This window comes from Natator depressus, chromosome 3 (genome assembly GCF_965152275.1).
Source record: "Natator depressus isolate rNatDep1 chromosome 3, rNatDep2.hap1, whole genome shotgun sequence".
In the NCBI taxonomy this organism is placed as follows: Eukaryota; Metazoa; Chordata; order Testudines; family Cheloniidae; genus Natator; species Natator depressus.
In genome coordinates, this window is record NC_134236.1 from 83,994,216 (window position 1) to 84,021,938 (window position 27,723).

Here is a 27,723-nt window from a genome sequence, read left to right on the forward strand (position 1 = left end):
CATTTAGGACAGTGGTTCTCAATCTTTGTGGACCACTTGAAAATTGCTGAGGGTCTCAGAGGACCACTTAATGATCTTTCCAAATATTGTTTGTACCGTTAGCTAACTATTGTAAAGCGTTTTGGATAAAAGCACTATATATAAAAAAAAAACAAAACTTTTTTTGTTCTACAGATAAAAGCACACAACTCCTATTTTAATATCTGTAGTCTTACCTTTCTAATGTGATGGATGTGCCCTCTCCTCACCGCCACGGCAGCCCCCGAACTGGGTCTGGGAAGGAGGGTGGGGAGGGGTCTCTCCTCTGCCACAGCAGCCACAAAGCTGAGGCTGGGAAGGGGCTGCGATGTTAAAGCTTTAACATCGGCGGCGTACGGGCTGGTACCAGCTTCTTACCCCTGCCTCTTTCTCTGGCCTGCACATCCCAAATTCCCCCCCATCCCCTCTTCTCACCCCACTGCCCCCTCCCACCTACCCCCTATTCTCCCACAAGGCCACCACCTCACCTTACATGTGCATCTTCAGGGTCCAGGCACCTAATTAGTGGAGCCACGCCTGCACCTCCACTAATTAGATGGGTGGCCCTTCATTCTCTCGTTTGTGGCAGCCAAGGTGCGCACCTTAGAGGGAACTATCCGCGGACCACCTGAATGGAGCTCACGGACCACTGGTGGTCTGCGGACCACAGTTTGAGAACCTCTGATTTAGGAGTAAAGGATACACTCTGCCTGTACCAGGAGTGGCAGAAGGTTCCTAAAAGTATGTGTGTGCGTGATGGTGGGCTGTGTGTTCCTGAACTGTGGCTCCACCTCCCCCTCCGCTGTCCCTTCCCCTGAGACTCCGACACCGCACCACCCCTTCTCCCCGAGGCTCTGCCCCCCACCGCTCCTTCTCCCTAAGCCTCCACCCTCGCATTATCCTTTCCCCTGCTCCCCTGTCACCTCTTCCCCCCAAGATCCCGCCCTCTGTTTGCTCCTCTCCACCCCTTCTCTGTTGCTCGCTCTTACGGCTGGTAAAAAGTGCAGCGGGGGGGGGGGGGGGCATTACTCCTGGCCCCACCTGTTCCGGTGCCCTTGGCCTGTATGTCACTTTTATCAGCTGATTTAAGAAAGAACACTGGGCAGAAACTTGAAACTGCCACGTATTCCATCTCTTAGTTTAAATTAAGATAGCCCAATGGAAGCCAGCTAGTTAGAGGGTTTGGAGAGTGGGATGGTGTTGAAAAAGGAGAAAAAGCTTCTCCAGAGCATAGAGTTGGAGTGGATCTTACACTTGCATATATTAAAACAAGAACATATTTTTAATTTTTTAATAGTCTGTTTTTTTCTCCTTTTTAAAAATCTGTCTTCAGTCCTTTCTCACCAAGTGATAGATGAATACAGTACTATGAAACGGTCAGGGTAACAATTTTGTTGTTTCTTTAATGTTCTTGTTGACTAAAGTTAGAATAATCATCCCCTCTTTTAGCTGCATGCTATACTTCCTTTATTTGGGCCTTCCCTGTACAGTTACAGTATTTATTTCTAAGCCAGTTCAGGAATCCATAATTTAAATGAGTGGATCTATTAGTAATGCAATATTTGTTTAGTGTTTGTTGTATACAGTTATATAGAGTAGAACCTCAGAGTTATGAACACCAGAGTTACGAACTGACCAGTCAACCACACACCTCATTCGGAACCGGAAGTATCCATTCAGGCAACAGCAGAGACAATGACAAAAAAGAGAAAAGAAAAAAAAAAAAAAGCAAATACAGTGCAGTATGGTGTTAAACATAAACGACTAAATAATAAAGGGAAAGCAGCATCTTTCTTCTGCATAGTAAAGTTTCAAAGCTGTATTAAGTCAATGTTCATTTGTAAACTTTTGAAAGAACAGCTGTAACGTTTTGTTCAGAGTTATGAACAACCTCCATTCCTGAGGTGTTCATAACTCTGAGATTCTACTGTACTTCGAATTCTTTCAGCTAATCGCATATAAATTTACTTAAGTCATATGGTTGGTTCTGCATATTAGCATATTAATAAGAGAGACTTTTCCCCCTCTTTCAAAATACTCGTACAAAACTTACAATCTGAGCTTGAAAGAATTCTGGCCTTGATTGTTATCCAAGCTCTTACAATTGTCATACTCCCTTCAGATGATTGTTATGAGACAAAAAAGTACTTCTCTATTCACTAAGAGCAAATTTAGCCATTTTGCAAATTTCAGTGTCAGGGGTGATGCACAACTGGACCGGTCCAGAGGAAGCAACACAAGGTATTTTGTTTCCCTCAGTTCACCAACATGCAGATGGAGTGCAGCTGTTCATGAGTTTTAATTTCTTTTCTCAGTCGCATGCAACTCCTTCTCCATTGACTGGTGTAGAGATGGGGTTAGAATCGTGATCTTGCTTTCTCTTGTGTCATCTGGGGAATAGAAGTAGAATAGTCATTGCGCTTCATTGAATGCAGTGATTGCAATTTTGACTGATCCTTCTAGAGAGTGCACAGCAGACTCACCAGTGCGGGGGGCAAAGAGGGCAATTGCCCAGGAGCCCTGGTGATCTAAAAGACCCCGGGGGCTCCCGGCCACCACCGCCGGCAGCACAGCGGAGCTAAGGCAGGCTTCCTGCCTGCCCTCACTCTGTGCTGCTCCCAGAAGTGGCTGTAACGGCCCTACGGCCCCGCGGGAGGTGTGGGGTCTCCGCGCACTGTCCAAGCGCCGACTCCATAGTTCCTGCTGTCCGGGAACTGCGGCCAATGGGAGCTGTGGGGGCGGTGCCTGTGGGCAGCAGAATACAGAGACCCCCCCCGAATCCCCCATCTAGGAGCTGCTTCCAGAGGGGTGTGCCGACTCTAGGCTTCTAGATCTAGTGTGGGGCAGGAGGAGAGAGGAAATAAGGAGGAGTGTGAGTAGGGAAGAAGTATGGGGGTGGGAAGAAGAGAGAAATTATGGGAGAGGTGTGCATAGTGGAATGTGGGGAGTAGTACCTGGGGGAAACTGACTAGTACCCTCTGGTCATTTTATGCTGCTTCTGATTTGGTTAAATTAGCCAGAATGTACTGCTGAATCTAGCCCAAAAAGTTAATTACATATTATATGTAATTTTAAAAGATCATTAGAAATATCACATTGTAACATTATTCTGGGTTTCTTGTTTAGTGTTCATGTGTGAAATTTTAACATTTTATAAAGGAAATTCCTGGATTAAAAACAATGAATAACTGGAGAAGGATTGAAGTACATATTGGTGATATAATCTTAAAAGAAATCCAAACATATTAAGGTATGGAAATGCACATTTAATGCACCTTTAACTCTAGAGGTGAGGTTACTAATTCAATAATGACTCCAGCCTGTGGTGACATCATGAGGGGGAGAAAATCTAATGTGCCTTTAAAAATCAATTACACTGAATCGGGGACTACAAATACTATTATACCCTAATCATCATTGTATGGGTACTTCATGACATTACTAGAAGGTGGATTTAAGGTTGTTTGGGTACATCATCTATGCATTTCCATACCTTAACATGGTTGGACTTCTTTCAAAAGAAGCCTTTGAAAGTTCTGGGTTTGTGATATTTGTTTTGGGGATAATTCATGTAATCTGTTTATACATTTAACAAATTGCTGATATATACTCTCAAATTTTATCTGTTTTTAAAATGTTTTTGCCTTGGAATTCACATCTGTGTGTGTGTGTGTGTGTGTGCGCGCGCACACAGATGCGCTCACGAGCCCCCCTCTCCACCACTCCTACAAGAAGCAGGTAATAAGTAATATATTTCATCAGTAGGTATAAGACTGTATATAGATTAGAAAGCATATTTAGATTTGACATTTTCGCATCACATATATCATGACCTTGCTTTTTCTGATATGGACAAGTTAGTATACTAGCTGTAAATCTTTGCAGTGGAAAAAGTACTCTAGTTCTCCACCTGTGTGAAATGAATTGGTAGCTTCAATCCAGTTCTCAGTGGACAGCTATCCACAGCATAGATACCACTACCACTACCACAATTGATCGTAATTGTCCCAAGAGAGATGCCAAAGATGCAATCGTGAAATGAGAGAGTTTTTGTCTATCACATCATTTAGAGGAATAATCCTTCCAGTTCAAGGTTGAAGCTTATTGATGAGGCAGGATGGGAAGCCTTCATTGACGCTGCCGGAGCTGTACCTGTTTTGTGGATAAATAAAGCATTTTATTCTCTATTGCTGTCAATCTAGAACCTCTCATGAATGCTAAATTCACTCTAATAAAATACAGAACTTAAGGTCCTAGTTTGTATGGTTTGACTGTATTTTTAAAAGTTCTTCGAATGATTGCTCATGTGTATTCCACAGTAGGTGTGCATGCTCGCCACGTGCACTGGTGCTGGAAGTTTTTCCCGTAGCAGTATCCATAGGGGAGTGCCCCTGATGACCACTGGAGTGGCGTCTTCATGGCACGGTATAAGGGGTGCTGTGCACTCCCCCACCCCCCCCAGTTCCTTCTTGCCGCCAGTGAAGGTGCGTCGGAACTGCTCTACTCCAGCTTTGCTATAGCTCGTCCCCAGAACTGCTTGTTCGTTCAATGTTGGTACCTGTAGTTAGTTAGTTTTAGTTTAGCTAGAACACCTGGGCCCGGGCATGCCCCGGGTTTTAAGTTGTGCGACACTTGTAGGCCATCTATGCCAGTGAGTGATCCGCACATGGACTGTCTGCGCTGTTCGGGGGGGAACCCATCTCCGCAATCACTGCAAGATTTGCAAGTTGTTTAAGCTTCAGACCAAGAGAGAAAGGGACGTTAGGCTCCGGACTATCCTGATGGAGTCTGCGCTGACCGCTGCTCCGAGTCAGCACCTGGCGCTGCGGTGTTGCTGTGTGGCTACCCGTCGGCGCCATCGACTAGTCGGCACTGCTCCCTATTCAAAGCGCTGGTGGAGGGGGCTGCCAGGGCAACCCTGCAGGCAGCTTTGGATGTGGTGGACATGGCTGCGCGGTCCATGGCCTCCGCTGTGTCCATGAGATGGGTGTTGTGGCTGCTGCTCTCTGGGCTGCCAGCGAGGCACAGACCTCCCTGCTGGACCTCCCGTTTGATGGCAAAGCTCCGTTTGCGGAACAAACGGATACAAAGCTGCATGGCCTGAAAGACTCCCGCACGACTCTCCAGACTCTGGGTCTTTATGTTCCGGCTCCAGCTAAACCTAAGTTCGAGCCGCAGCAGACTCCTGCTTAGGCCACCCACTCAAAATAGGAGACTGCTTATAAGCAGTCGCAGGACTATAAGAGGTACCCACAGAGGCAGTCTTGGCCTGCCCCCCCAGCCTGGGTCCTCCAAGGGTAAGCAGACAGGGAAAAAGCAGTTTTGACGGGATGCCTGGGGGCGCCCTGCCAGTTCTCATCAGGGATCTACCCTCAGTAAAGCTTCCCTTCTCCAATCGGTTGTGTGCTTTTCTCCCGGAGTGGTCGTGGCTGACCTCGGACCGATGGGTCCTCAACACCATCTTCCGGGGCTACAATCTCCAGTTTACTTCCTCCCTGCCCAAACCCCCTTGAGTTCAAAGGCAAGGGGGTACTACTCCCGCTATTTCCTTATCCCAAAGGCCAAAGGGGTCGCTCAGGCCCATCTTGGACCTGCGAGGCGTGAACCAGTACATGGTGAAGCTCAAGTTCTGCATGGTCTCCCTAGCCTTCATCATTCCCTCCCTGGATCCTGGGGACTGGTATGCTGCCCTCTATCTGCAGGATGCTTACTTCCACATTCATATATTCGAGGGGCACAGACACTTCCTCCGTTTCATAGTGGGGCAGGAAACTACCAATTTATGGTCCTCCCATTTGGCCTGTCCACTGCCCCCAGGGTATTCACGAAATGTATGTTGGTGGTGGCGGCCTACCTCAGACGCCGGGGGTGTCCAGATCTTCCCTTATCTGGACAACTGGTTGGTCAAGGGCAGCTCCCGGTCGCAGGTGCCGGATCACGTGGCACTCCTGTCCACATGCACTACTTTGGGCCTGTTGGTAAACAACACCAAGTCCACGTTGGGCCCGGTACAACGCATAGAGTTTATCGAGGCGGTCCTGGACGCCTCGTAGGCCAAAGCCTCCCTCCTACCGAACAGTGTCGATGAGCCCCTTCAGAGTCTCAAACCAGTCACCAGGTTTCCGGTGCAACAGCCAGAGCGTGCCTCCAGCTCTTGGGTCACATGTCGGCGTGCATGTGTGTGGTCCATCACACCAGACTCAGGATGAGGCCCCTGCGTCTCTGGTTGGCCTCAGAGTTCTCCCAGGCCAGGGACAGGACGGACAACGTCCTCACAGTGCCTGAGCCAGTGATCGCCTCCCTAAGGTGGTGGTCCTCTGCGAGAAATATGCTCCAAGGGGTCCCATTCAGGGGCAGGGCCCCGTCGCTGGACCTGGTGTCCGATGCGTTGGACCTGGGATGGGGGGCTCATGTGGGGAATGTTCAGACCCAAAATCTGTGTTCGGCTCAGGATTTGACCCTCCACATAAATGTCAAGGAGCTCAGGGCAGTACGGCTGGCATGCATGACCTGGAGGGCCGGTTGGTCAGGGTCCTCACAGACAACACAGCCTTGATGTTCTACATCAACAGGCGAGGCAGGGCCAGATCCTCTGCCGCGAAGCCCTCAGGCTGTGGGACTTTTGTAGAGCCCACAACATCTGCCAGGCGCCTGGAACACGCAGGCGGATCCCTTGAGCAGGGACTTATCCTCTTAGCATGAGTGGTCTCTCCACCCAGAGGTGGTGCACAGATTTTTCCAAGTGTGGGGAACTCCTCAAGTGGACCTGTTCGCGACTCGGCAGAACTGTTGCTGTCCCTGGTTCTGCTCCGCGGCGGGCTGGGACGGGGCGCTATATCTGATGCCTTCCTCCTATCCTGGTCAAGCTAGTTTCTCTATGCCTTTCCCCTGTTCCCTCTGATTGGCAGGGTCCTGGAAAAGTTAAAGACGGACAAGGCCCGGATCCTTCTGATTGCCCTGGCATGGCCCAGGCAGCATTGATACGGGACCCTCATGGGCCTGGTGGTTGCGCTGCCGTGACAGTTGCCGTCTCGCTCAGACCTGCTCTCCCAGGCCCAGGGCCGCCGCCTCCACCCCAGCCTAGTGGCACTCCACTTCATGGCGTGGCTGCTCAATGGTTAGGTAGGGAGGAAAGGACTTGCTCGGAAGGGGTTCAGCGTGTCCTCCACACGCCGATCCTACTTGGGAAAGTGGTCTCGGTTTTCCAGATGGGCAGACGAGTGGGGAGTTTCTCTGGTGGCTGCCCCGATCCAGTTTATTCTAGACTTACCTCCTTCACCTTAGAGCCCAGGGCCTGGCGCTCTTGTCAGTCAAGGTGCACCTGGCGGCCATATCGGCTTTCTATCTGCTAGTACAGGGCCATACGGTATTCTCCCATGCTATGGCTGCCTGATTCCTTAAGGGGTTGGATCGTCTCTTCCCGTATGTTAGGCCCCTAGTCCCACAGTGGGACCTAAACCTGGTGTTGGCCCGACTCACGGAGCCACCATTTGAGCCGCTAGCTACGTGCTCCTGGTCATACCTCTCGTGGAAGGTGGCCTTCCTGGTTGCGATCACATCGGCTAGGCGGGTCTCGGAACTCAGGGCCCTGACCTGCAAGCCCCCGTACACAGTGTTTCATAAAGATAAGGTCTAGCTCTGACCACACCCTTTGTTTCTCCCAAAAGTGGTCTCCGCCTATCACATGGGTCAGGACATTTTTCTTCCTGTCCTCTGCCCCAAGCCCCATGTGTCCAATGAGGAGCACTGCCTCCACATGCTGGTTGTGAGACAGGCTCTGGCTTTCTACCTGGAGCGGACGAAGCCGTTCAGGAAGTCCTTGCACCTGTTCATCGCCTCAGCTGAGTGCGTGAAATGTCGGCCGATCTCCTGCCAGCTGCTCTCTAACCGGATCATCTCATGTATCCGTACCTGTTATGATGTGGCAGGACTCCCTCCCCCACTAGATGTGAGGGCACACTCGAATAGGGTGCAGGCCTCGTCGGCTGCCTTTTTGGCCCATGTCCCCATTCAAGACATTTGTAGGGCTGCCGCATGGTCTTCAGTTCACACATTCACCTCGCATTACGTGATCGTCTCCCAGACCAGGGAGGACGCTGGGTTCGGCAGGGCCGTACTCCATCCCGAGAGTTTGTGAACTCCTACCCACCTCCAACAGATATAGTTTGGAATCATCTATTGTGGAATACACATGAGCAATCGCTTGAAGAAGAAAAGATAGTTACCTTTTCTGTAACTGCTGTTCTTCAAGATGTGTTGCTCCTGTCTATTCCCCATCCCGCCCTCCTTCCCCTCTGTCGCAGTTGTCTGGCAAGAAGGAACTGAGGGTGGGGGGAGCCCAGCCCCCCTTATACTGTGCCAGGCAGGCGCCTCTCCAGGGGTAATGGGGGGCGCTCCCCCCACGGGTACTGCTAGGGGAAAAACTTCCGGCACTGGTGCACGTGGCGAGCGCGCACACCTATTGTGGAATGGACATGAGCAACGCATCTCGAAGAACACGAGTTACAGAAAAGGTAATTGTCTTTTCTTTAGCAGTTGAAATAGAAAAAAAAGTACCTTTTATCCTTTTAAAAAATATTGTAAAACATCTACCCAGCCAGCCCATTTTCATAGGGCAATTTGGTAAGCCTCAGAAGTTAAGATGAGTTTTTCCTTCTAATTTGATACTGATTTTTATTTGTTTGAGCTAACTGCTTTTAACCACTTGCGTATTACTCTGCCTCTACTGAGGAATGCAACCTGTGAAAATACATGTGAATAATGGCAGTACTGTATTTCAAGTAAGCTTATGATATACTTTAAATACTAAATGGATATAACCTTAAGGGGAAAAAAATCCAATATTTAAACAGAAAATTAATGTTTAGAAGATAGACGTGAGTTATTTTCTCCTAATGTAGATCATATGTGAGTGATTGGGTTATGGTGAGGATGGAGATTTTCTGGTAGTTTCATGTGGGTTTTGTTTTTGTTGTGTTTCTAAATAATGTCAGGCACTCAGAGTAGCAGATGGGATGCCTGTTTAAACATCCATTTGCATTCATTTTGAACCTCTATGGTGTGTATAAGAGCTCTGAAAACTCATATATAAATCTATTTTTGAAACCCATACAACAGCAAGCATATGATTGTCTGTGGGTTGGATTTATAGACAGAATAACTTTCTTCAGCTGTCAGTTCCTTTTTGCCTGTAGCATTTGACGGAAATCCTTAATGAATTCTTCCAGCTTCACCACAGGTTAAGTGTTCCTAGTTGATATTTCGTCAATCTAGTTGTTAACAAGTTAAAAAACGTTTCATTTGAGATTTATCCTCAAATGTCTTGATTTGTCTTGTTGCTGTTGCCTCTATGAATCGCTTGGCTTAAAAAGAGCTATTGTTTTTAAAAGAGTAACATAAAAATAATTTGATGTATGAAAAATGCTTGTAAACCCTTGTATTAAAGTATCAGAACACTACAAAATTGATTGGGTACCTTATTTTGTGTGGTATTTTGCAAACATTTCTCTTTTTAGTGTTCTGTCTGTATCTGTTGATTGAATGGATGGCCTTGATAATTAACTTTATTTTCCTCTCCATCCCCACAAATAGAAGACAATATAGAAAACCTCTACCTTGCCTGCACCAGTCTCCATCAAGCCTTGGAAGAAGGAAATATGTTTGGAAAGAGATTTAAAAGAAGAAGTGCGCTTCTGAAGATATTATATAAACTAGTTGACATTGGTTCAGACCCACTTGGCCTGAAACTGGCAAGAATGATTCTGGCTGTAAGTCTTTTCTTAAACTATTTAGTGATATGAAAGAGTGCAATGATTCACATATACTGTATGTACAATTGGAAACTTTTATCTAATTTAGTGTTCTATACTTTAAGGATGTATCTACTTTTGTGTGATTGAAGCTTGTGTAGACATATCTGAGCTAGCTTGAATCTAGCTAGCTTGGGCATCACAGCAGTAAAGTAACAGCAGCATGGGCTTCAATATGAGCTAGCCAGCAGAGTAATTATCCAGGGTTTCATGTGGGATTGTGCAGCCCATGCTGCCTGAATGTCACTGCTCCAGTGCCTGAGTTAGCTTAGATATGTATATGTGAGCTGGACTTGCACCCTGTGATTGTAGGATAGAGATCTGTAGTGTTTTGATCTGCTAAAAATCGGAAGACTAAACAGTGGAAATTAAGTTCAGTTTTATAATACCTTGTACTTAATAAAGCAACTTTATCTGAGGATATCAAAGCACCTTTTTTAAAGCTGGGTAAGTATAATTATCCCTATACGGGGAAAGTGAGGTTAAGTAACTTCCAGGCCAAATCAGAAAGTCAGCGACCAAGCTAGGAATGATAGCCATCTATTCTGGTTCATTATTATTTTATTTTATTATTTATTATTTAATTGAATTACCATAGCATCTAGAGGCCTCAACTGAAATGGGGACCCCATTGTGCTAAGCCCAGTATATGTACTTAATAAGAGATGGTCTCTGCCCTGGAGAGCTTGCAATCTAAACAAATGAGACAAACAAGAGAAGGAGAATGGAAATATTATCATCCCCATTATACTGATAGGGAATGGAGAGGCAGAGATTGTGACTTGTCCAGGGTCACACAGGGAATCTGACAGAACTAGGCATTGATCCTTGGAATCCCAGGTTAGTGTCTTAAGCACAAGACTGTCCTTCAGCTCACTGTCCTGTGCTCTAATCACTCTGCCTTTCCAGTCTTTTTTTCATTTTGTTTTTGTTTACCTAGGACTCCAAACTTAATGAAAAGTTGTGATTTCTACAACTTTACACCAAAACTGAGATTTTAGTCTAAACATAATAGAAAACTAAATAAATGTTGAATTATTAGCACAACTCAAACTGGAGAACACGGTCATTGTTATGGTAAGACAATGATCCTTGTGCTCCCATGTAGTTTCTGAAGTGACTTTGAAATTCTCTACTTCCTTGTCAGTGGTAATGTCATGAGTCCCTCTGATGATCCAAGCGTGAAACAGCATGTCACTGCTTATAGGACTATTACATTCCTGTTGTGTAATCTCTGCAAGGGCAGGGAAGCTTGGGCAGAATTGTGTTGTGGTGGTGGGTAGGAAGCTTTTCAGAAAATGTCAAAATGAAGTAAAAGCATCATTACCTTTGCTTTTGCAATAAACAACCAGACAGAAGGGGCAACTTAGTACCAATTTATTTTTAGTAAATACATAAAAATAAAGTTAAATTACCTTACATCATAACTTTCCCAGTAAAAAAAAATTGATTAGTTGGTCACACCTTATAATTAATATAATTCAGAACCTTACATAACAAAAATAGTTTGCATAATGTGTTACTAAAATTAAGGAGAGTTTAGTAAATTCGCATCGCATCCTTTAATTCAGTGTTGTAACTGGGAACTTCAATTGTAACATGCCATGTTTTCTTTATTTATCTGCTAAATTTAATTTCTTTAAAGATTTGTGTTTATAGCAATAGAATTGTTTACATAAAATGTTGATAGCTAAAACTGTTGTTTTGGTTTAGTTTTGTCAACATCAGTAAAAAGAAAAGGAGTACTTGTGGCACCTTAGAGACTAGCAAATTTATTTGAGCATAAGCTTTCGTGAGCTACAGCTCACTTCATCGGATGCATTCAGTGGAAAACACAGTGGGGAGATTTATATACATAGAGAACATGGAACAATGGGTGTTACCATACACACTGTAACGAGAGTGATCACTCAAGGTGAGCTGTTACGGTAACACCCATTGTTTCATGTTCTCTGTGTACATAAATCTCCCCACTGTATTTTCCACTGAATGCATCCGATGAAGTGAGCTGTAGCTCACGAAAGCTTATGCTCAAATAAATTGGTTAGTCTCTAAGGTGCCACAAGTACTGCTTTTCTTTTTGCGGATACAGACTAACACGGCTGCTACTCTGAAACCTGTCAACATCAGTGTTACACATTTAAAATCTCAGTCATAACTGTCAACGACAAAATCAGCCATCAGAATATTTCCTTGTAACTCTCTTAATCTGACAATGGTGGCTTTTCACAAAGAATGGGATTTGGGACGATATTTCACAAAAAATATAAAACTCAGTTCTAAGCCTGTGCTTTTAAATCTGTCAGCTTAGCTTTTTAGCATGGTGTTTGTGGAGCGGAGGGGTGGTCTGTCTTTTAGAAGGATGCTGTTTAGCACTTCTTGGTATAGTTTTTAGTGATTATATTTAGGGCTGTCGATTAATCGCAGTTAACTGAGGTGATTAACTCAAATTAATCACTCTGGTAAACAATATAATACCGATTGAAATTAATTAAATATTTTTGGTTTTCCTACATTTTCAAATACTGTATATTGATTTCTATTACAACGCAGAATACAAAGTTACAGTGCTCACTTTATTATATTATTTATGATTACAAATATTTGCACTGTAAAAATGATAAAAGAATAGTATTTTTCAATTCATCTCATACAAGTACTGAAGTGCAATCTCTTTATCGTGAAAGTGTAACTTACAAATGTAGATTTTTTTTTTGTTTTGTTACATAACTGCACTCAAAAGCAAAACAATGTAAAACGCTAGAGCAGGGATCTCAAACTCGAATCACCAGGAGGGCCACATGAGGACTAGGACATTGGCCCAAGGGCCACATCACTGACACCCCCCCACCCCCTCTGTCCCCACCCCCACTCCACCCATTCCATAAGGCGCTGCCCCGCCTATTCCCACCCCTTCCCCGCCCCCATTCCAACCCCTTCCCCAAAGTCCCCTTCTCCAAATCCCCGCCCCTGCCCCGCCTCTTCTCCGCCTCCTCCCCTGAGCACTCTGCTCCCTGCTCCTCCCCCCCCCCCCGAAAGCGCTGCCAAACAGCTGTTTGGCAGCAGGAAGATCCTGGAGGTAGGCAGAGGAGTGGGGATGCGGCACACTGGTGGGACGGGAAGAGGGGAATTAACTCCAGGGGCAGGGCGCAGGGAGCTTGGCGGGCTGCAGGAAATAAGCCTGTGAGCCGCGTGTTCGAGACCCTGCTCTAGAGCCTACAAGTCTACTCAGTCCTACTTTTGGTCAGCCAATCGCTAAGACAAACAAGTTTGTTTACATTTCCTGGAGATACTGTTGCCTGCTTCTTATTTACAATGTCACCTGTAAGTGAGAACAGGTGTTTGTATGGCACTTTTGTAGTCTGCGTTGCAAGGTGTTTCAGTGCCAGATATGTTAAACATTCGTATGCCCCTTCATACTTCCGCCACCATTCCAGAGGACATGCTTCCATGCTGATGATACTCGCTAAAAAAATAACGCGTTAATTAAATTTGTGACTGACCTCCTTGGGGGAGAATTGTATGTCTCCTGTTCTGTTTTATCCGCATTCTGCAATATATTTCATGTTATAGCCATCTCGGATGATCACCCAACACCTGACTATAGTGCAGGTGTTTTATGTACATACAAAGAAAAATACTGTTGGGGACTACGATGTTTAGGGGTTCACCAAGGCCAATAATGCGTTCAGTCAATGTCAGCCTTGTGGGTGTCTTGTGGCTGTGCAGTTTTGGTTCAGAGCTCTGACCCAAACAGCCTGCTGGCAGCCTACAAGCCTCACCCTGGCTTTGCCCAACATGGCTACTCCTAGCAAGCTGACCTTACTACCCTTCCCAAGAGTCCATGGTGAGATCTAGGAGTCCTTTCACTTTCCTTCGATATAGAAGATCAAATCCTTAGCAAACCCAAGGATTCCTGGGGAAACTTCCTATAAATAAATAACAGGGTAACATTTCATCCCAATCAGTGGCTCTCTTGTTCATTGCATGCATTCCTAACCTTGATTTCAGTTTTCAGAGTAGCAGCCGTGTTAGTCTGTATCCACAAAAAGAAAAGGAGTACTTGTGGCACCTTAAAGACTAACAAATTTATTTGAGCATAAGCTTTCGTGAGCTACAGCTCACTTCATCGGATGCATGCAGTGGAAGATACAGTGGGGAGATTTCAGGTAAGGTGAGCTATTACCAGCAGGAGAGCGGGAGGGGGGAGGGGACGGGGGGGAACCTTTTGTAGTGATAATCAAGGTGGGCCATTTCCAGCTGTTGACAAGAACGTCTGAGGAACAGTGGGGGGGGGGAATAAACATGGGGAAATAGTTTTACTTTGTGTAAGGACACATCCACTCCCAGTCTTTATTCAAGCCTAAGTTAATTGTGTCCAGTTTGCAAATTAATTCCAATTCAGCAGTCTTGCGTTGGAGTCTGTTTTTGAAGTTTTTTTTGTTGTTGAAGAATTGCCACTTTTAGGTCTGTAATCGAGTGACCAAAGAGATTGAAGTGTTCTCCGACCGGTTTTGAATGTTATAATTCTTGACATCTGATTTGTGTCCATTTATTCTTTTACGTAGAGACTGTCCAGTTTGGCCAATGTGCATGGCAGAGGGGCATTGCTGGCACATGATGGCATATATCACATTGGTAGATGTGCAGGTGAACGAGCCTCTGATAGTGTGGCCGATGTGATTAGGCCCTATGATGGTGTCCCCTGAATAGATATGTGGATGCAGTTGGCAACGGGCTTTGTTGCAAGGATAGGTTCCTGGGTTAGTGTTTTTGTTATGTGGTGTGTGGTTGCTGGTGAGTATTTGCTTCAGGTTGGGGGGCTTACTGTAAGGAAGGACTGGCCTGTCTCCCAAGATCTGTGAGAGTGATGGGTCTTAGTACAAAAGGTTCCCCCCCGCCCCCTCCCCCCTCCCGCTCTCCTGCTGGTAATAGCTCACCTTACCTGATCACTCTTGTTACAGTGGGTATGGTAACACCCACTGTTTCATGTTCTCTGTGTATCTAAAATCTCCCCACTGTATTTTCCACTGCATGCATCTGATGAAGTGAGCTGTAGCTCACGAAAGCTTATGCTCAAATAAATTTGTTAGTCTCTAAGGTGCCACAAGTACTCCTTTTCTTTTTATTGATTTCAGTGTCCCACAAAACCTCTCCACCAAACCATTTGTTTCTGGGTGATATAGGGCAGTCCTTAACTGTTTAACTCCACATAACTTCCATAATAATTCACTGGATAGCTGGGATGTGAAATTTGACCCATGATCTGATAAAATCTCCTTAGGGGAACCCACTGTGTTAAAAATAGTGAAAAGGGCTTTTGCCACAGAATCAGCCTCTTAGTTAGAACAACTGCTTCAGGGTAGCTAGTGCAAAATCCACTACCATCAAGACACATTTTTTTTCCCCTTTGGGTAGGGAATGGCATAGCGCCCACAGTGTACATTGCTACCCTATAAAGTACCTCTTGAATCACTAGCAAGTGGTTGTAGAGGGACTTTTGGGGGTCTTGTAGGTTTCTTTCAACATAATTCACAAGATCCGCTATAGTCTCCCACATCATTCTGTATCCCTAAATTCTTATTTAACCTTCTTTTGCCCCCCAAGTGACCAGCAAAAGGACATTCATACACTAGCAACTATAACTCCCCATGATGCTGGGCAGGTACAACCAGTTGCTTGTAAGGTTTCCCAGGGCTTTTATCTTTCCCCATGGGACTTCCCTGTACAATTACTCTTCCTCTTCAAAAAAAATCTTTCCCCATTTCCCCTCACTGGGTTCCCCTCGAGTATCTATCCACAGATGCTTTCTAGTATGGGGTCTGCTTTCTGCTTGCCCACAAAACCCTGATGGCTGACAACCTGAACAGCCTCTACAGTTACAGTGGATAACTCCCCCCCCTCCTCCCCCCGCCCCCCAGCTCTCTATGCTTGCTGCTTTCCTCTGCTTTGCACATTGCTTTTTCTTACTGAGCTGGGGCCAGGGCTGGGGCCATCCCCTCCCTGCTCTGCTGCTGTTTTTTTCTGCATAATCCTCTCCTGAGATCACAGAACAATATTCCTTTTTGCTGCGAGTTACTATATTAATCGCTTTAGACATAGACAAAATGTCATTTCCCCAATGCTGTTGGAGTATTATCCAACACACCAACTCTCAGAGTTCTCTCCAGATCTGAATACTCTATGGGTACTTTAGCTAAAGGTGCAATGAATTTGTATTGCCCCAGTGCTAGGAGTTCTGCATACTCTGCGGGGAGCATGTCTGCCTGTTCAACTGTGGTTTTTGTGACCAAAGAAATCTCTGCACCAGTGTCTACCCACCAAGTGCATTCTTGCCATTTACCTTGGCTGCTTCAACAAATTCTATGTCCATCTCCAATGGGTCAGACCTCTCAAAATTAATCAGGAGACTTGCAGGTACTTCTTGGGATCCTGTGTTAAGAACAGCTGTATTAACCTGGGCTGGACAGGGTGTGGGCTTAGCTTCTTTCAATTTAGGGCAGTTATTCTTCAGTTGTTCGGTGGAATAATATGTGAAACAGCCTCTTAGAGTGTTTTCCTGTACAAGGGGTCTGCAAGTGGGATTTCCTTTGGAGGATCTATTCTGGACCCTCACAAAAAAAGTATTAGGTTCACTGTCAGTACAGAGAAGTATAACATTTCAACCTGTCAGCTTACTAGAAGCAAACACTTTACTGAAATTACCCAGTGCTGATGATTTATAATGAAAGCAAAACAAGTTTATTAACAAAAAAGCATAAATTAAGTGATACCAAGTAAGAGAAATTAAGATAGAGATGGTTACTGTCACGATGAGCAAGGATGCAAAACCATGCTCTGTGGTGTCCCTAGCCTCTGTATGAAAGAAATTGGGAATAGACAACGGGATGGATCACGTGATGATTATCTGTTCCGTTTATTCCCGCTGAAGCACCTGGCATTGGCCGCTGTCAGAAGACCAGAATCCTGGGCTAGATGGACCATTGGTCTGACCCAGTATGGCTGTTCTTATGTTATACATAAATAAAAGTGAAAACACGCATTAAAAAGTCTAAAACTTAAGCTAGCAAAATACAGTCTTTATTCAAGATGGTTTCTCTCACCCACAGTCTTCTGTCCATCTTTTAACTGGTTGGTCTGGCCTGGACTCATCACAGAGATCAAATTGCTCGGTTACTTTGTCTCCTTAAAGTGAAGAATAATTTAGGGGTTCGCTCCAGCCCCTCTCCTTATAGTTCAGTGACCCTTTGAAATGTATTTTTCTGACAGGTACGTCCAGATAAATTTCATTAGTTCATGCTGTGTAAAGGAGCCTTGAAATCTGGAAGATAAGACTCCATGCTAGTTCCTCCCTTGCTGGTGGTTTGCTACTGTGCAAATTATTTCTTCCTGCTACAGTCTCTGATACAAATGAATAGCCCATTGAATATGGGCCACACCTGGTTTGAGGTGTCCACCTCTTTCCTTTGTCTGGAGAAAACCTGTTTATCAACTCCCCATGATATGCCTGGTTTAAATATCTTTTAGTCACAGACTTTAAAGCAGGATATTAATGAGTATCCATAATTTCACATAAGCATTATTACATTTATATTTTGCAATGATATTGACCATTGTATTTGTTTTCAAAGGATACATTGCAAGGCATTTGTACAAACATCATTGCAGTTGTGTGTAGGGTGTGAATACAGGGATGCCTAGGGCCACAAAGACACTTTACCATGAAATCTTTTTCAGTTTTTGAAAAGAAGAGGGAATACAATTCCATTAGAACATAAAAAATCATGGAAAGGTTGCCATTGTATCTTTACAACTTTCAGTTCCCCTTTTACAGTTTCCTACATTCTTTCCTTTGATCATCTTCTCCTGTCAAGTCTCTCTCCTCTTGAACTTGACTGGTTAAGATAGTCCCTGAAGTTCAAGGGCATCTTTCATGGTGAAATACATTGTTTCATATCATATTTTATTTTCTAGCATAGAGTTTAATATACAGATCTCATATTCTTGTGTAGCCACTGTATTTTGCATAAACGGTGGATCCTGCTCAAACAAAGAGAGACGGGGATTATTTTTCTGTGCTATAGGAATAATTAAAACAAAAAACCCTGCAAATTCGTCAGATAAAAATCTTTTAAAAACTGATCCCAAGTAGCATGTGTTGTATTTTTTTTAGAGTAGTCTAGTTTAAATTTTCTTAAATTGTTTTAAATATTGAGGTGTTAGAACCTTTGAACGCTGAACCTCATTCTGTCCTATGGAAGTCAGTGGTAAAACCCCCATTCACTTTGGTCCCAGATCAGGCCCAGTCTGATTAGTTGTCAATGCCTTCTATAGGAACTTTAGAAAGTCCACATACTGACTAGATTACTCTGGTGTACTTAACTTCTAAAATATTATAATGTTTTCTTTTACCCCAAAATATACATGTGATTTTTGTTTCTCTTCTTTCTGTCTCTCTGCAGCTCAAAGTAAGTGGAAAGAATCTGCTCAATGTCTGCAAGCTTGTATTTAAAATTAGTAGAAATGAGAAAAATGATTCACTCATTCAAAATGATGGTCTATTGGGTATGTTTTCATTTTTATATACACTAAAATAAATGTTGAAATACAGTAGTAAAAATGCTTGTCCTTCAAATGTTTTGGAAAATTTATGACAGCTGAGATTTGCTGTAACTGTATTCCCCACTCTAAAAATGTGAGCATTATGGAAAAGCATGGGAGTGATGTGCAATCCTGTTTTAAATTTGTTGTTTTCAGTAAAACTTGTACATATCTTCTTAACTTAGGCCCTGCAAACACTTCAGACACATGCTTAACTTAACGAATGAGTGTTCCCATTGAAGTAAATGGGACTGTTCACCTCCTTAAAGTTAAGCACCTGTGTTTGCAGGATTGGCCAGATCATCCCTTCCAGTTGTAAGACCTATGGGAGATGGGTCCGGGGAAGGAAAACTCCACAAGCAACTCAGTAGAGTTCAGACACGAGGTGTCTCAGTACAGGGCAGTTGCACCTATATTCCCCCCCGTCGTCCAGCAAGGACATGCACTCTAGGTGTATATCTTCACTACCCCCCGGATCGGCGGGGAGCAATCGATCCAGCAGGGATCGATTTATCACGTGTACTCGAGACGCGATCGACCCCTGAGTGCTCTCCTGTCGACTCCTGTACTCCAGCACCGCGAGAGACTGAGGCAGAGTTGATGAGGGAGTGGCAGCAGTCGACTCACAACGGTGAAGACACCACAGTAAATCGATCCAAGTACGTTGACTTCAGCTACATTATTCACATAGCTGAAATTGCGTAACTTAGACTGATTTCCCCCCTCCCTCCTCCCACCCCCAGTTTAGATCGGGGCTTGGTTTCCAGGCTCCCCAGCCGAGTCTCCTCCCTTTTTGACTGGGTTATTTCCAGGCTGAACAGTTCCCTGACTGTACTATGGTGTCCCCAGCAAAGACTGTCTGCCGAAGCAGGCCTGCTTCACTTCTCTCCTTGCCAACAATTTTATAAGTTATCACCCAGTTCTTTCTAAGCAAGCACTTTAATTACAAGCATTACAGAGAAAACATATTAAAACAATAAGCATACCAGAGATCACCCCCTCACTCCAAAAAGGGCTCTGTTTGGTGATAGTCCTTAAAAGCCTGCACAAGGTGTTTTTTTCCTATGGGTACAAGTTCATCACAGCCTCCCAAGAACCCAAGTCTGATGGGGCATCAGTGGGTCAAAGAGCTTCCAATGCTTTCCTTAGGATTGGGCCCTGCCAGACCAGAGGTTCTGCCAGATTGCAGGATTAGAAAGAAGGCCCTGAGTCAGTGAGGCTATTGAACCAAAAATCCTTTCCTTGTCTGTTGTTCCCTGGAAAATCCAGTCTGAATCAGTATATGTGGTGATGGTAGCTCTTTGGAAGTGTTATACTGTGAGTGAATTTTCATTCCCCCTCTTCTCTTCCCCACCTTTCACTCTTCTTAGTTCCTGGAGGGCTGTGATCCCCCTTCCTCATGGAAATACATACAGTCCTTCAATAGTACATAAGCATTTGCATTTTTAATACAATGAACTCCTAAAATACTTAAAACTTAATTCAGTAAGAATAGACAGATAAAGCATATCTGTGTAAGCATCATTGTTTAGCTTTTGGTCCCATCTTCCCATGGCTTTCTTCATTATTTAGTTAAAAAATGTGGGTTTTGTGGGGTGGTTGTTTTTTTGTGTTTTGGTTTTTTTTGCTGGAAAGGGTGTATAATTTGGGATTGATTTGTGGATGGAGGAATGGCTGACATAAGACATAAGAATGCTTTGGAAAGTTTTTTTCCCTATTGTTTCAGTGATTTATTTGTTTATTTATTAAATGTTTTACTGGGATACAGAACATCAACAGGAATTATTAAAACAAACAGTTGACTTTTTTTCAGTCCACGAAAATGCTGAAAATGACTGGAAACAGAAATTAGTTAGTTTCTTTTTAACTGATCCAATTATCTAGAGATTAAAGGTTCAAAAACTGACCTCACATTTGTTTAATAATCAAGTAAGAAATATCTTCAAAATTCTGATTACTTAGTTTTGATTGGGCGATATGGAGGAAATAATGCCATATGAAGATGATATTTTGGGCACATTTACTCCTCCTATTGTCTGGACCAGCAGTTAGCTAGCACATTTAAGCTTAGGCCTATGCTGACATTACTGATAATGCTGGTGTACAGGAAGCACTGCAGTAACACGTCATTGATTTTTCGGTGCCTCAGTTTTTGGGTAGCCATCTTAAAGAGGCCTGATTTTCAGAAAGTTCTGAGCATGTGCTCTCTGAAAATCAGGCCTTTTTAAAGGTGTCTCAAGTTGAGCATTCAAGAATTGAGGCACATAAAACCAATAATTGTTTTTCAGACTTTGACCAAGGATTTTAATGATGACCACGGTGCCTACAAAGCTTGTATACACGTCTTATACTTCAATAATTACCCCTGGTTTCTATCCAAATACTTGTCCAATCCATTGATGAGAAAAGTATGATAAACACTGTAAACCCCAGTTTTCTTTTGCAGTTAATCTTTTTAAAACTAAAGTAGTTCAAATATAAATGTCAGTCTTTCTAAACACTAATATTCTTTTTTAGATTCTTTGTTGGAGATCCTGAGATTTGAAGATCTACAAACAAACAGTGAGGCTTTTCTGTATTGCTTGGGAGCAATAAAATTCATTTCTGGAAATGCAGTACTCCTTAATGAACTGGTTAACAAAGGAGCTGTTGAAATACTGGTTCAGTTCATGAAGCAGATTAATAATATTAAAGAAAATGACACACGTTTCTCCAACTTGGGCCACCTATTAGTACAGGTCAGCATCTATTTTTATTTTAAAGATATAAATACAAACTCTAATGACCAAATTAAATTAAAGCAGCTAAGTTGTGCCTGTTTACATAAGAGAAAGTTGGCCCTAAGTATGTGTAGACTTTATTGAAAAATGGCATTGTCATGAAGTTGTTTATGGCCAGAATTTAGGTTTGTGGAGTATTTTTTAAAAAACGTTTTTATAATTGCTTCTTGAGTGCTCTTAGTGTGCTGGATGTAATACCAAAACTAGAGGAAGACAATGATCCCTGCCCCATGTTGCTTACAACCAGAATAGACAGGTAATACAAATCAGCCCCATAATGGACCAGGAGAGTAGAAGAAGCTATTATCACAAAACAGTGCATTTTAAAAAAAAAAAAAAAGAAGAAAGGGAGGAGGAGAATATAATACCACAACTTTGCTTGGCAGGTTAATGTTTGTATACTCTAAAGAAGCAATGTGTTTTAAGGAGACAAAAGATACTTATAATATCCAATCAATCAACTGACAAATGGTGTGTTGGGAAGGCAGGGATCTATCATGTTCCAATGGCTATCGATGACCATCAAAACAGGTTCTTTGCTGTAGAGGGATAAGAGTACTCCAACCTCAGTCTAGTAGATATAGCAGATAAAATATGTGTTCATAGCTTGATCTGTTTTTTGCATAATTACTTCCCTCCCTTTCACCGTGCATACATTGTTGTTGAGGAGTTGTCCATGTTTTGGCTGCTTGTATTTCTTTCTAGGAAATAACATTTTGTTCAGAAAAAGGTAAACTGTATTAGCTCTGGAAACATATGTTGTCAGTGTCCCTATTGTTAAGTGAAATGATACACTTATGAACAATTTATTATATTAAGTTGTAGACTATTTTCTACATATTTAACAAACAGTTGCTTTCACACTTGCTGCAAGTGTATGACAAGACTGATGACATAGTCAAAAATATATATGGTATGATCAGTAATATGTAACAATAAAAGCTATATATTTCAGTGGGACCATACACATAGATAGATAGTATAGATTTATGGACTAATACACATAGTTTGTATCTGAACAGCGAACAGCTTGGCAATTTTAATTTAAAAAAATCAGTGTAGCTACTAAATTTAACCCTGAATTAAATAGTTTAGACCAGTGGTTCTCAAACTTTAGCAACCCAAGAACCCCCATTTTGATTTAAAATTTTTGCAGACCCCCAAGCTGGCTTCTAATTTTCCGCGGGGGTGCTCAACCCCTGCTCAGCCCCAGGCCCTGACCCCACTTCACCCCTGCCCCCAAAACCCCACCCCTGCCCCACCTCTTCCTGCCTCTGCTCTACCCCTGCCCCTCCTCTTACCCGCCTCTTTCCACCCCCTCCCCTGAGCACATCCCATCCCCATTCCTCCCCCTCCCTCCCAGCGTCTCCTGCATGCTGCTGAACAGCTGTTCTGCGATGTGCAGGAGGCACTGGGAGGGAGTGGGAGGAGTTGATGAGCGGGGCCAGTGGCCCCAGACATGACTTGCAGACCCCCGGGAGTACTGGGTGTCTGTGGACCCCAGTTTGAGAACCGCTGGTTTAGACTAATGGCTTGTCTACACAGGGACACAGGAAAATTAATCTAAAGGTGTGAATTTAAAGTGAATTAGTTAAACTGCATGAAACCTCTGTGTGGACAGCCCAGGTCTGTGCTACGGGCTCTATAGTGGTATAGCTACAACGGTATATCTGTTCCACTGTGAGCCATATTGTAGAGGCAAACTTTAGTGACGAAAGGTTTTGTCCGTCGCTGTAGGAACTCCAACTCCCTAAGCCATGGTAGCTAGGTTAATGAAAACCTTCTTCTGTTGACTTAGCTGCATCTACACCAGGGGTTAGATCTAGGATGTAAAAGTTTAACTGGTTAACCAATAAGCTTGATGCTTATCGGTTTCAGTTAAGGATTAAACTCCGCTGCTGCCCCGCATTCCTGGGGTCCTGGCTCCTGCCATCGCATTACGCCCACTTGCCAACCCACGCCTGGGGCTCTGCTGGGCTGCCGCCCCAAACCTGGGGCTCTTCTGCTGACTTCTGGACCCATTATATGTTATAGTCTATATATTGTCAATTCAGATATATTACTTACTGGTGAAATTTAAGGGCTCCTATCTTACAGGGTTTTTAGAGAAACTAACGAGTACAAATGACCATAGTCTTCATCTTGTAATGGCAGGAAATTGATCTTATGATCTCTGGTTAATCTTCTTTTGGAAGGTGAAAATACTCCAAAGGTCCTACCAATAGGTCCTGGTTTTCCCGCCCCAAATACAGTAAGCAGTTAATACTGTGGATGTGAGTAAGAATCACTGCAATTAAACACCGAACTCTGTGCTCCCAGCTCCTGCCTGCCCAGCTGTGGCCCCAGCCTCCACCCCTTACCCTTGTCTGTATCCCCCTGCTTCTGGAGACATGGTTCTGCTCCCAGCCCCAGCTCTGGGGAGTGGGGCGTGGAGAATAGGAGGGGGCTGGCTTTCACTTACCCCCACTATTAAAAATGTTCCAGCGCCACTGGTTCACAATGAATCTACCGCACATATATATTATCTTTGTCAAGTGCCTTTATTAACAACAGAAACAGCCAGTCTTATGTGTAAACAAAAAGTAGGCTTTAGTTTTAACTTTTTACATAATATTTTTTAATTTATTTGTAAATTAGATTCATAGATATTTAGGTCAGAAGGGACCGTTATGATCATCTAGTCTGACCTCCTGCACAACGCAGGCCACAGAATTTCACCCACCACTCCTACAAAAAAAACCTCACACCTATATCTGTGCTATTGAAGTCCTCAAATCGTAGTTTAAAGACTTCAAGGAGCAGAGAATCCTCCAGCAAGTGACCCGTGCCCCATGCTACAGAGGAAGGCGAAAATTCCTTCTTGACCCCAAATATGGCGATCAGCTAAACCCTGAGCATATGGGCAAGATTCATCAGCCAGATCCTACACAAAATTCTTTCCTGGGTAACTCGGATCTCGCCCCATCTAATAGTCCATCACAGGCCATTGGGCCTATTTATGAATATTTAATTACCAAACCATGTTATCCCATCATACCATCTCCTCCATAAACTTATCGAGTTTAATCTTAAAGTCAGATAGATATTTTGCCCCCACTGCTTCCCTTGGAAGGCTATTCCAAAACTTCACTCCTCTGATGGTTAAAAGCCTTTGTCTAATTTCTAGTCTAAATTTCCTAGTGGCCAGTTTATATCCATTTGTTCTTGTGTCCACATTGGTACTGAGCTTAAATAATTCCTCTCCCTCTCTGGTATTTATCCCTCTGATATATTTATAGAGAGCAATCATATCTCCCCTCAACCTTCTTTTAGTTAGGCTAAACAAGCCAAGCTCCCTGAGTCTCCTTTCATAAGACAAGTTTTCCATTCCTCGGATCATCCTAGTAGCCCTTCTCTGTACCTGTTCCAGTTTGAATTCATCCTTCTTAAACATGGGAGACCAGAACTGCACACAGTATTCCAGGTGAGGTCTCACCAGTGCCTTGTATAACGGTACTAATACCTCTCCTGATGCATCCCAAGACCGCATTAGCTTTTTTCAGAGCCATATCACATTGGCGGCTCACAGTCGTCCTATGATCAACCAATACTCCAAGGTCCTTTTCCTCCTCCGTTACTTCTAATTGATGTGTCCCTAGCTTATAACTAAAATTCTTGTTATTAATCCCTAAATGCATGACCTTACACTTCTCACTATTAAATTTCATCCTATTACTATTACTCCAGTTTACAAGGTCATCCAGATCCTCCTGTAGGGTATCCCTGTCCTTCTCTAAATTGGCAATAATACCTCCCAGCTTTGTATCATCCGCAAACTTTATTAGCACACTCCCACTTTTTGTGCCAAGGTCAGTAATAAAAAGATTGGTCCCAAAACCGATCCTTGAGGAACTCCACTGGTAACCTCCCTCCAGCCTGACAGTTCACCTTTCAGTAGGATCCGTTGTAGTCTCCCCTTTAACCAATTCCTTATCCACCTTTCAATTTTCCTATTGATCCCCATCTTATCCAATTTAACTAATAATTCCCCATGTGGCACGGTATCAAATGCCTTACTAAAATCTAGGTAAATTAGATCCACTGCGTTTCCTTTGTCTAAAAAATCTGTTACTTTCTCAAAGAAGGAGATCAGGTTGGTTTGGCACGATCTACCTTTTGTAAAACCATGTTGTATTTTGTCCCATTTACCATTGAGTTCAATGTCCTTAACTACCTTCTCCTTCAAAATTTTTTCCAAAACCTCGCATACTACAGATGTCAAACTAACAGGTCTATAATTACCCGGATCACTTTTTTCCTCTTTCTTAAAAATAGGAACTATGTTAGCAATTCTCCAATCATACGGTACAACCCCTGAGTTTACAGATTCATTAAAAATTCTTGCTAATGGGCTTGCAATTTCTTGTGCCAATTCCTTTAATATTCTTGGATGAAGATTATCTGGGCCCCCCGATTTAGTCCCATTAAGCTGTTTGAGTTTCGCTTCTACCTCAAATATGGTGGTGTCTACCTCCATATCCTCATTCCCATTTGTCATGCTACCATTATCCCTAAGATCCTCTTTAGTCTTATTAAAGACTGAGGCAAAGTATTTGTTTAGATATTGGGCCATGCCTAGATTATCCTTGACCTCCACTCCATCCTCAGTGTTTAGCAGTCCCACTTCTTCTTTCTTTGTTTTCTTCTTATTTATATGACTATAGAACCTTTTACTATTGGTTTTAATTCCCTTTGCAAGGTCCAACTCTACTTGACTTTTAGCCTGTCTCACTTTATCCGTACATGTTCTGACCTCAATAAGGTAGCTTTCCTTGCTGATCCCTCCCTTCTTCCACTCCCTATATGCTTTCTGCTTTTTCTTAATCACCTCTCTGAGATGCTTGCTCATCCAGCTTGGTCTACAACTCCTGCCTATGATTTTTTTCTCCTTACTTGGGATGCAGGCTTCCAATAGCTTCTGCAGCTTTGATTTAAAATAATCCCAGGCCGCCTCTACCTTTAGATCCATAAATTCTTCAGTCCAATCCACTTCCCTAACTAATTTCCTTAATTTTTGAAAGTCAGCCCTTTTGAAATCAAAAACCCTAGCTGCAGATTTATTTTTATTAATCCTTCCTTTCAGTTTGAACTGAATTAGCTCATTATCACTTGAGCCAAGATTATCCCCTACAACCATTTCTTCTATGAGGTCCTCACTACTCACCAAAACCAAATCTAAAATGGCATCCCCTCTAGTTGGTTCAGCAACTACTTGCTGAAGGAATCCATCAGCTATCGCATCTAGGAAAATCTGAGCCCTATTATTATTACTAGCACTCGTCCTCCAGTCTATATCTGGGAAGTTAAAGTCTCCCATGATCACACAGTTTCCATTAGTATTTACTTTATTAAGAACATTAAAAAGGGCTCTACCCATATCCAAATTAGATCCCGGCGGTCTATAGCACACCCTAAGCACTATCCCAGGGGAGGCTCTAATAGTTTTCTTCCCCAATTTAATTTTTGCCCAGACGGACTCAGTCATATCCATTTCATTGCTTCTTATTTCTTTACATTCTATCTCATCATTGATATACAGTGCTACTCCACCACCTTTACCTTTATTTCGGTCTTTCCTAAACAGCACATACCCTTCAATACCTGTAGCCTAGTCAGGACTACTATTCCACCATGTTTCTGTTATCCCTATAATATCTGGTTTCACTTCCTGCATCAGTAGCTCTAGTTCCTCCATTTTGTTACCTAGGCTCCTCGCATTAGTGTACAAACATCTTAATTTTTGCTGTTTGGCTTCACTCACGTTCTGAACCCTGTTAGGCACGGTCATTTTACTACCAGTATAACCTATTAGACTTGTATCTACATTGCCCTTCCTCCTACCCATGGCTGTATCCACTCTTACTTCATTTTCTTTCCTCTCAATGCTAAATTCTGGCGTGGAGATTACCTGGACATCTCCCAACCATCTCCCCCTAATTCCTATACCGTCCTAAGAGGCAGTTTGGTAGGAGGCTGGGAGTCAGAATGTGTGATCTTGGATAACCATTTTTGGGTATGAAAGGAGGGCCTAGATTCGGAGAGAAATTGCAAAAGGTGAGGACGTAAAGAATGATGTACCAGTTCCCAGAACCATCCAGTGACTTCAACTGGCATTTTTTGTTCGTTTTTTTTTTTTTTTTTTTGGGAGGCGGGAGGTAGAGCAAGCCTCTGAATATTTTGGAATGGTAAAGCTACTTTATTTTTTTTTACCTTTAGAAATGTAATTTTTTCTGCTATTAGCATTCCCTACATGATTTGCTTACATCACTGTTCTTGATGCATTAAAATATGTGATTTCTGATTCTGAGTTAGAATGAATTACTGAGTCATCATAGAGAAATATTGTCCGTAATATTTCCATGTTTTCAGGCATAGGCAATACAGAAGCGTTTTCCTATGATGCACACCCAGAGTATAATAAATGACATTAAGTGTTTGCACCAATGGATATAGTGAAAAACCAAGTATTCAATGAT

General features: G+C 43.3%; 1 protein-coding gene across 1 annotated transcript in view; it reads left to right on the top strand.

Annotated features, from left to right (window-relative positions):
• The window catches only part of ARMC2 (armadillo repeat containing 2), a 119,758-nt gene that overhangs the window by 44,748 nt on the left and 47,287 nt on the right, over window positions 1-27,723 (top strand). Inside the window, exons 8-10 of the mRNA XM_074948204.1 lie at window positions 9,610-9,785; window positions 18,290-18,392; window positions 20,946-21,166. Coding sequence (XP_074804305.1) covers window positions 9,610-9,785; window positions 18,290-18,392; window positions 20,946-21,166 — 500 coding nt within the window. The remainder of the gene's footprint in view (window positions 1-9,609; window positions 9,786-18,289; window positions 18,393-20,945; window positions 21,167-27,723) is intronic.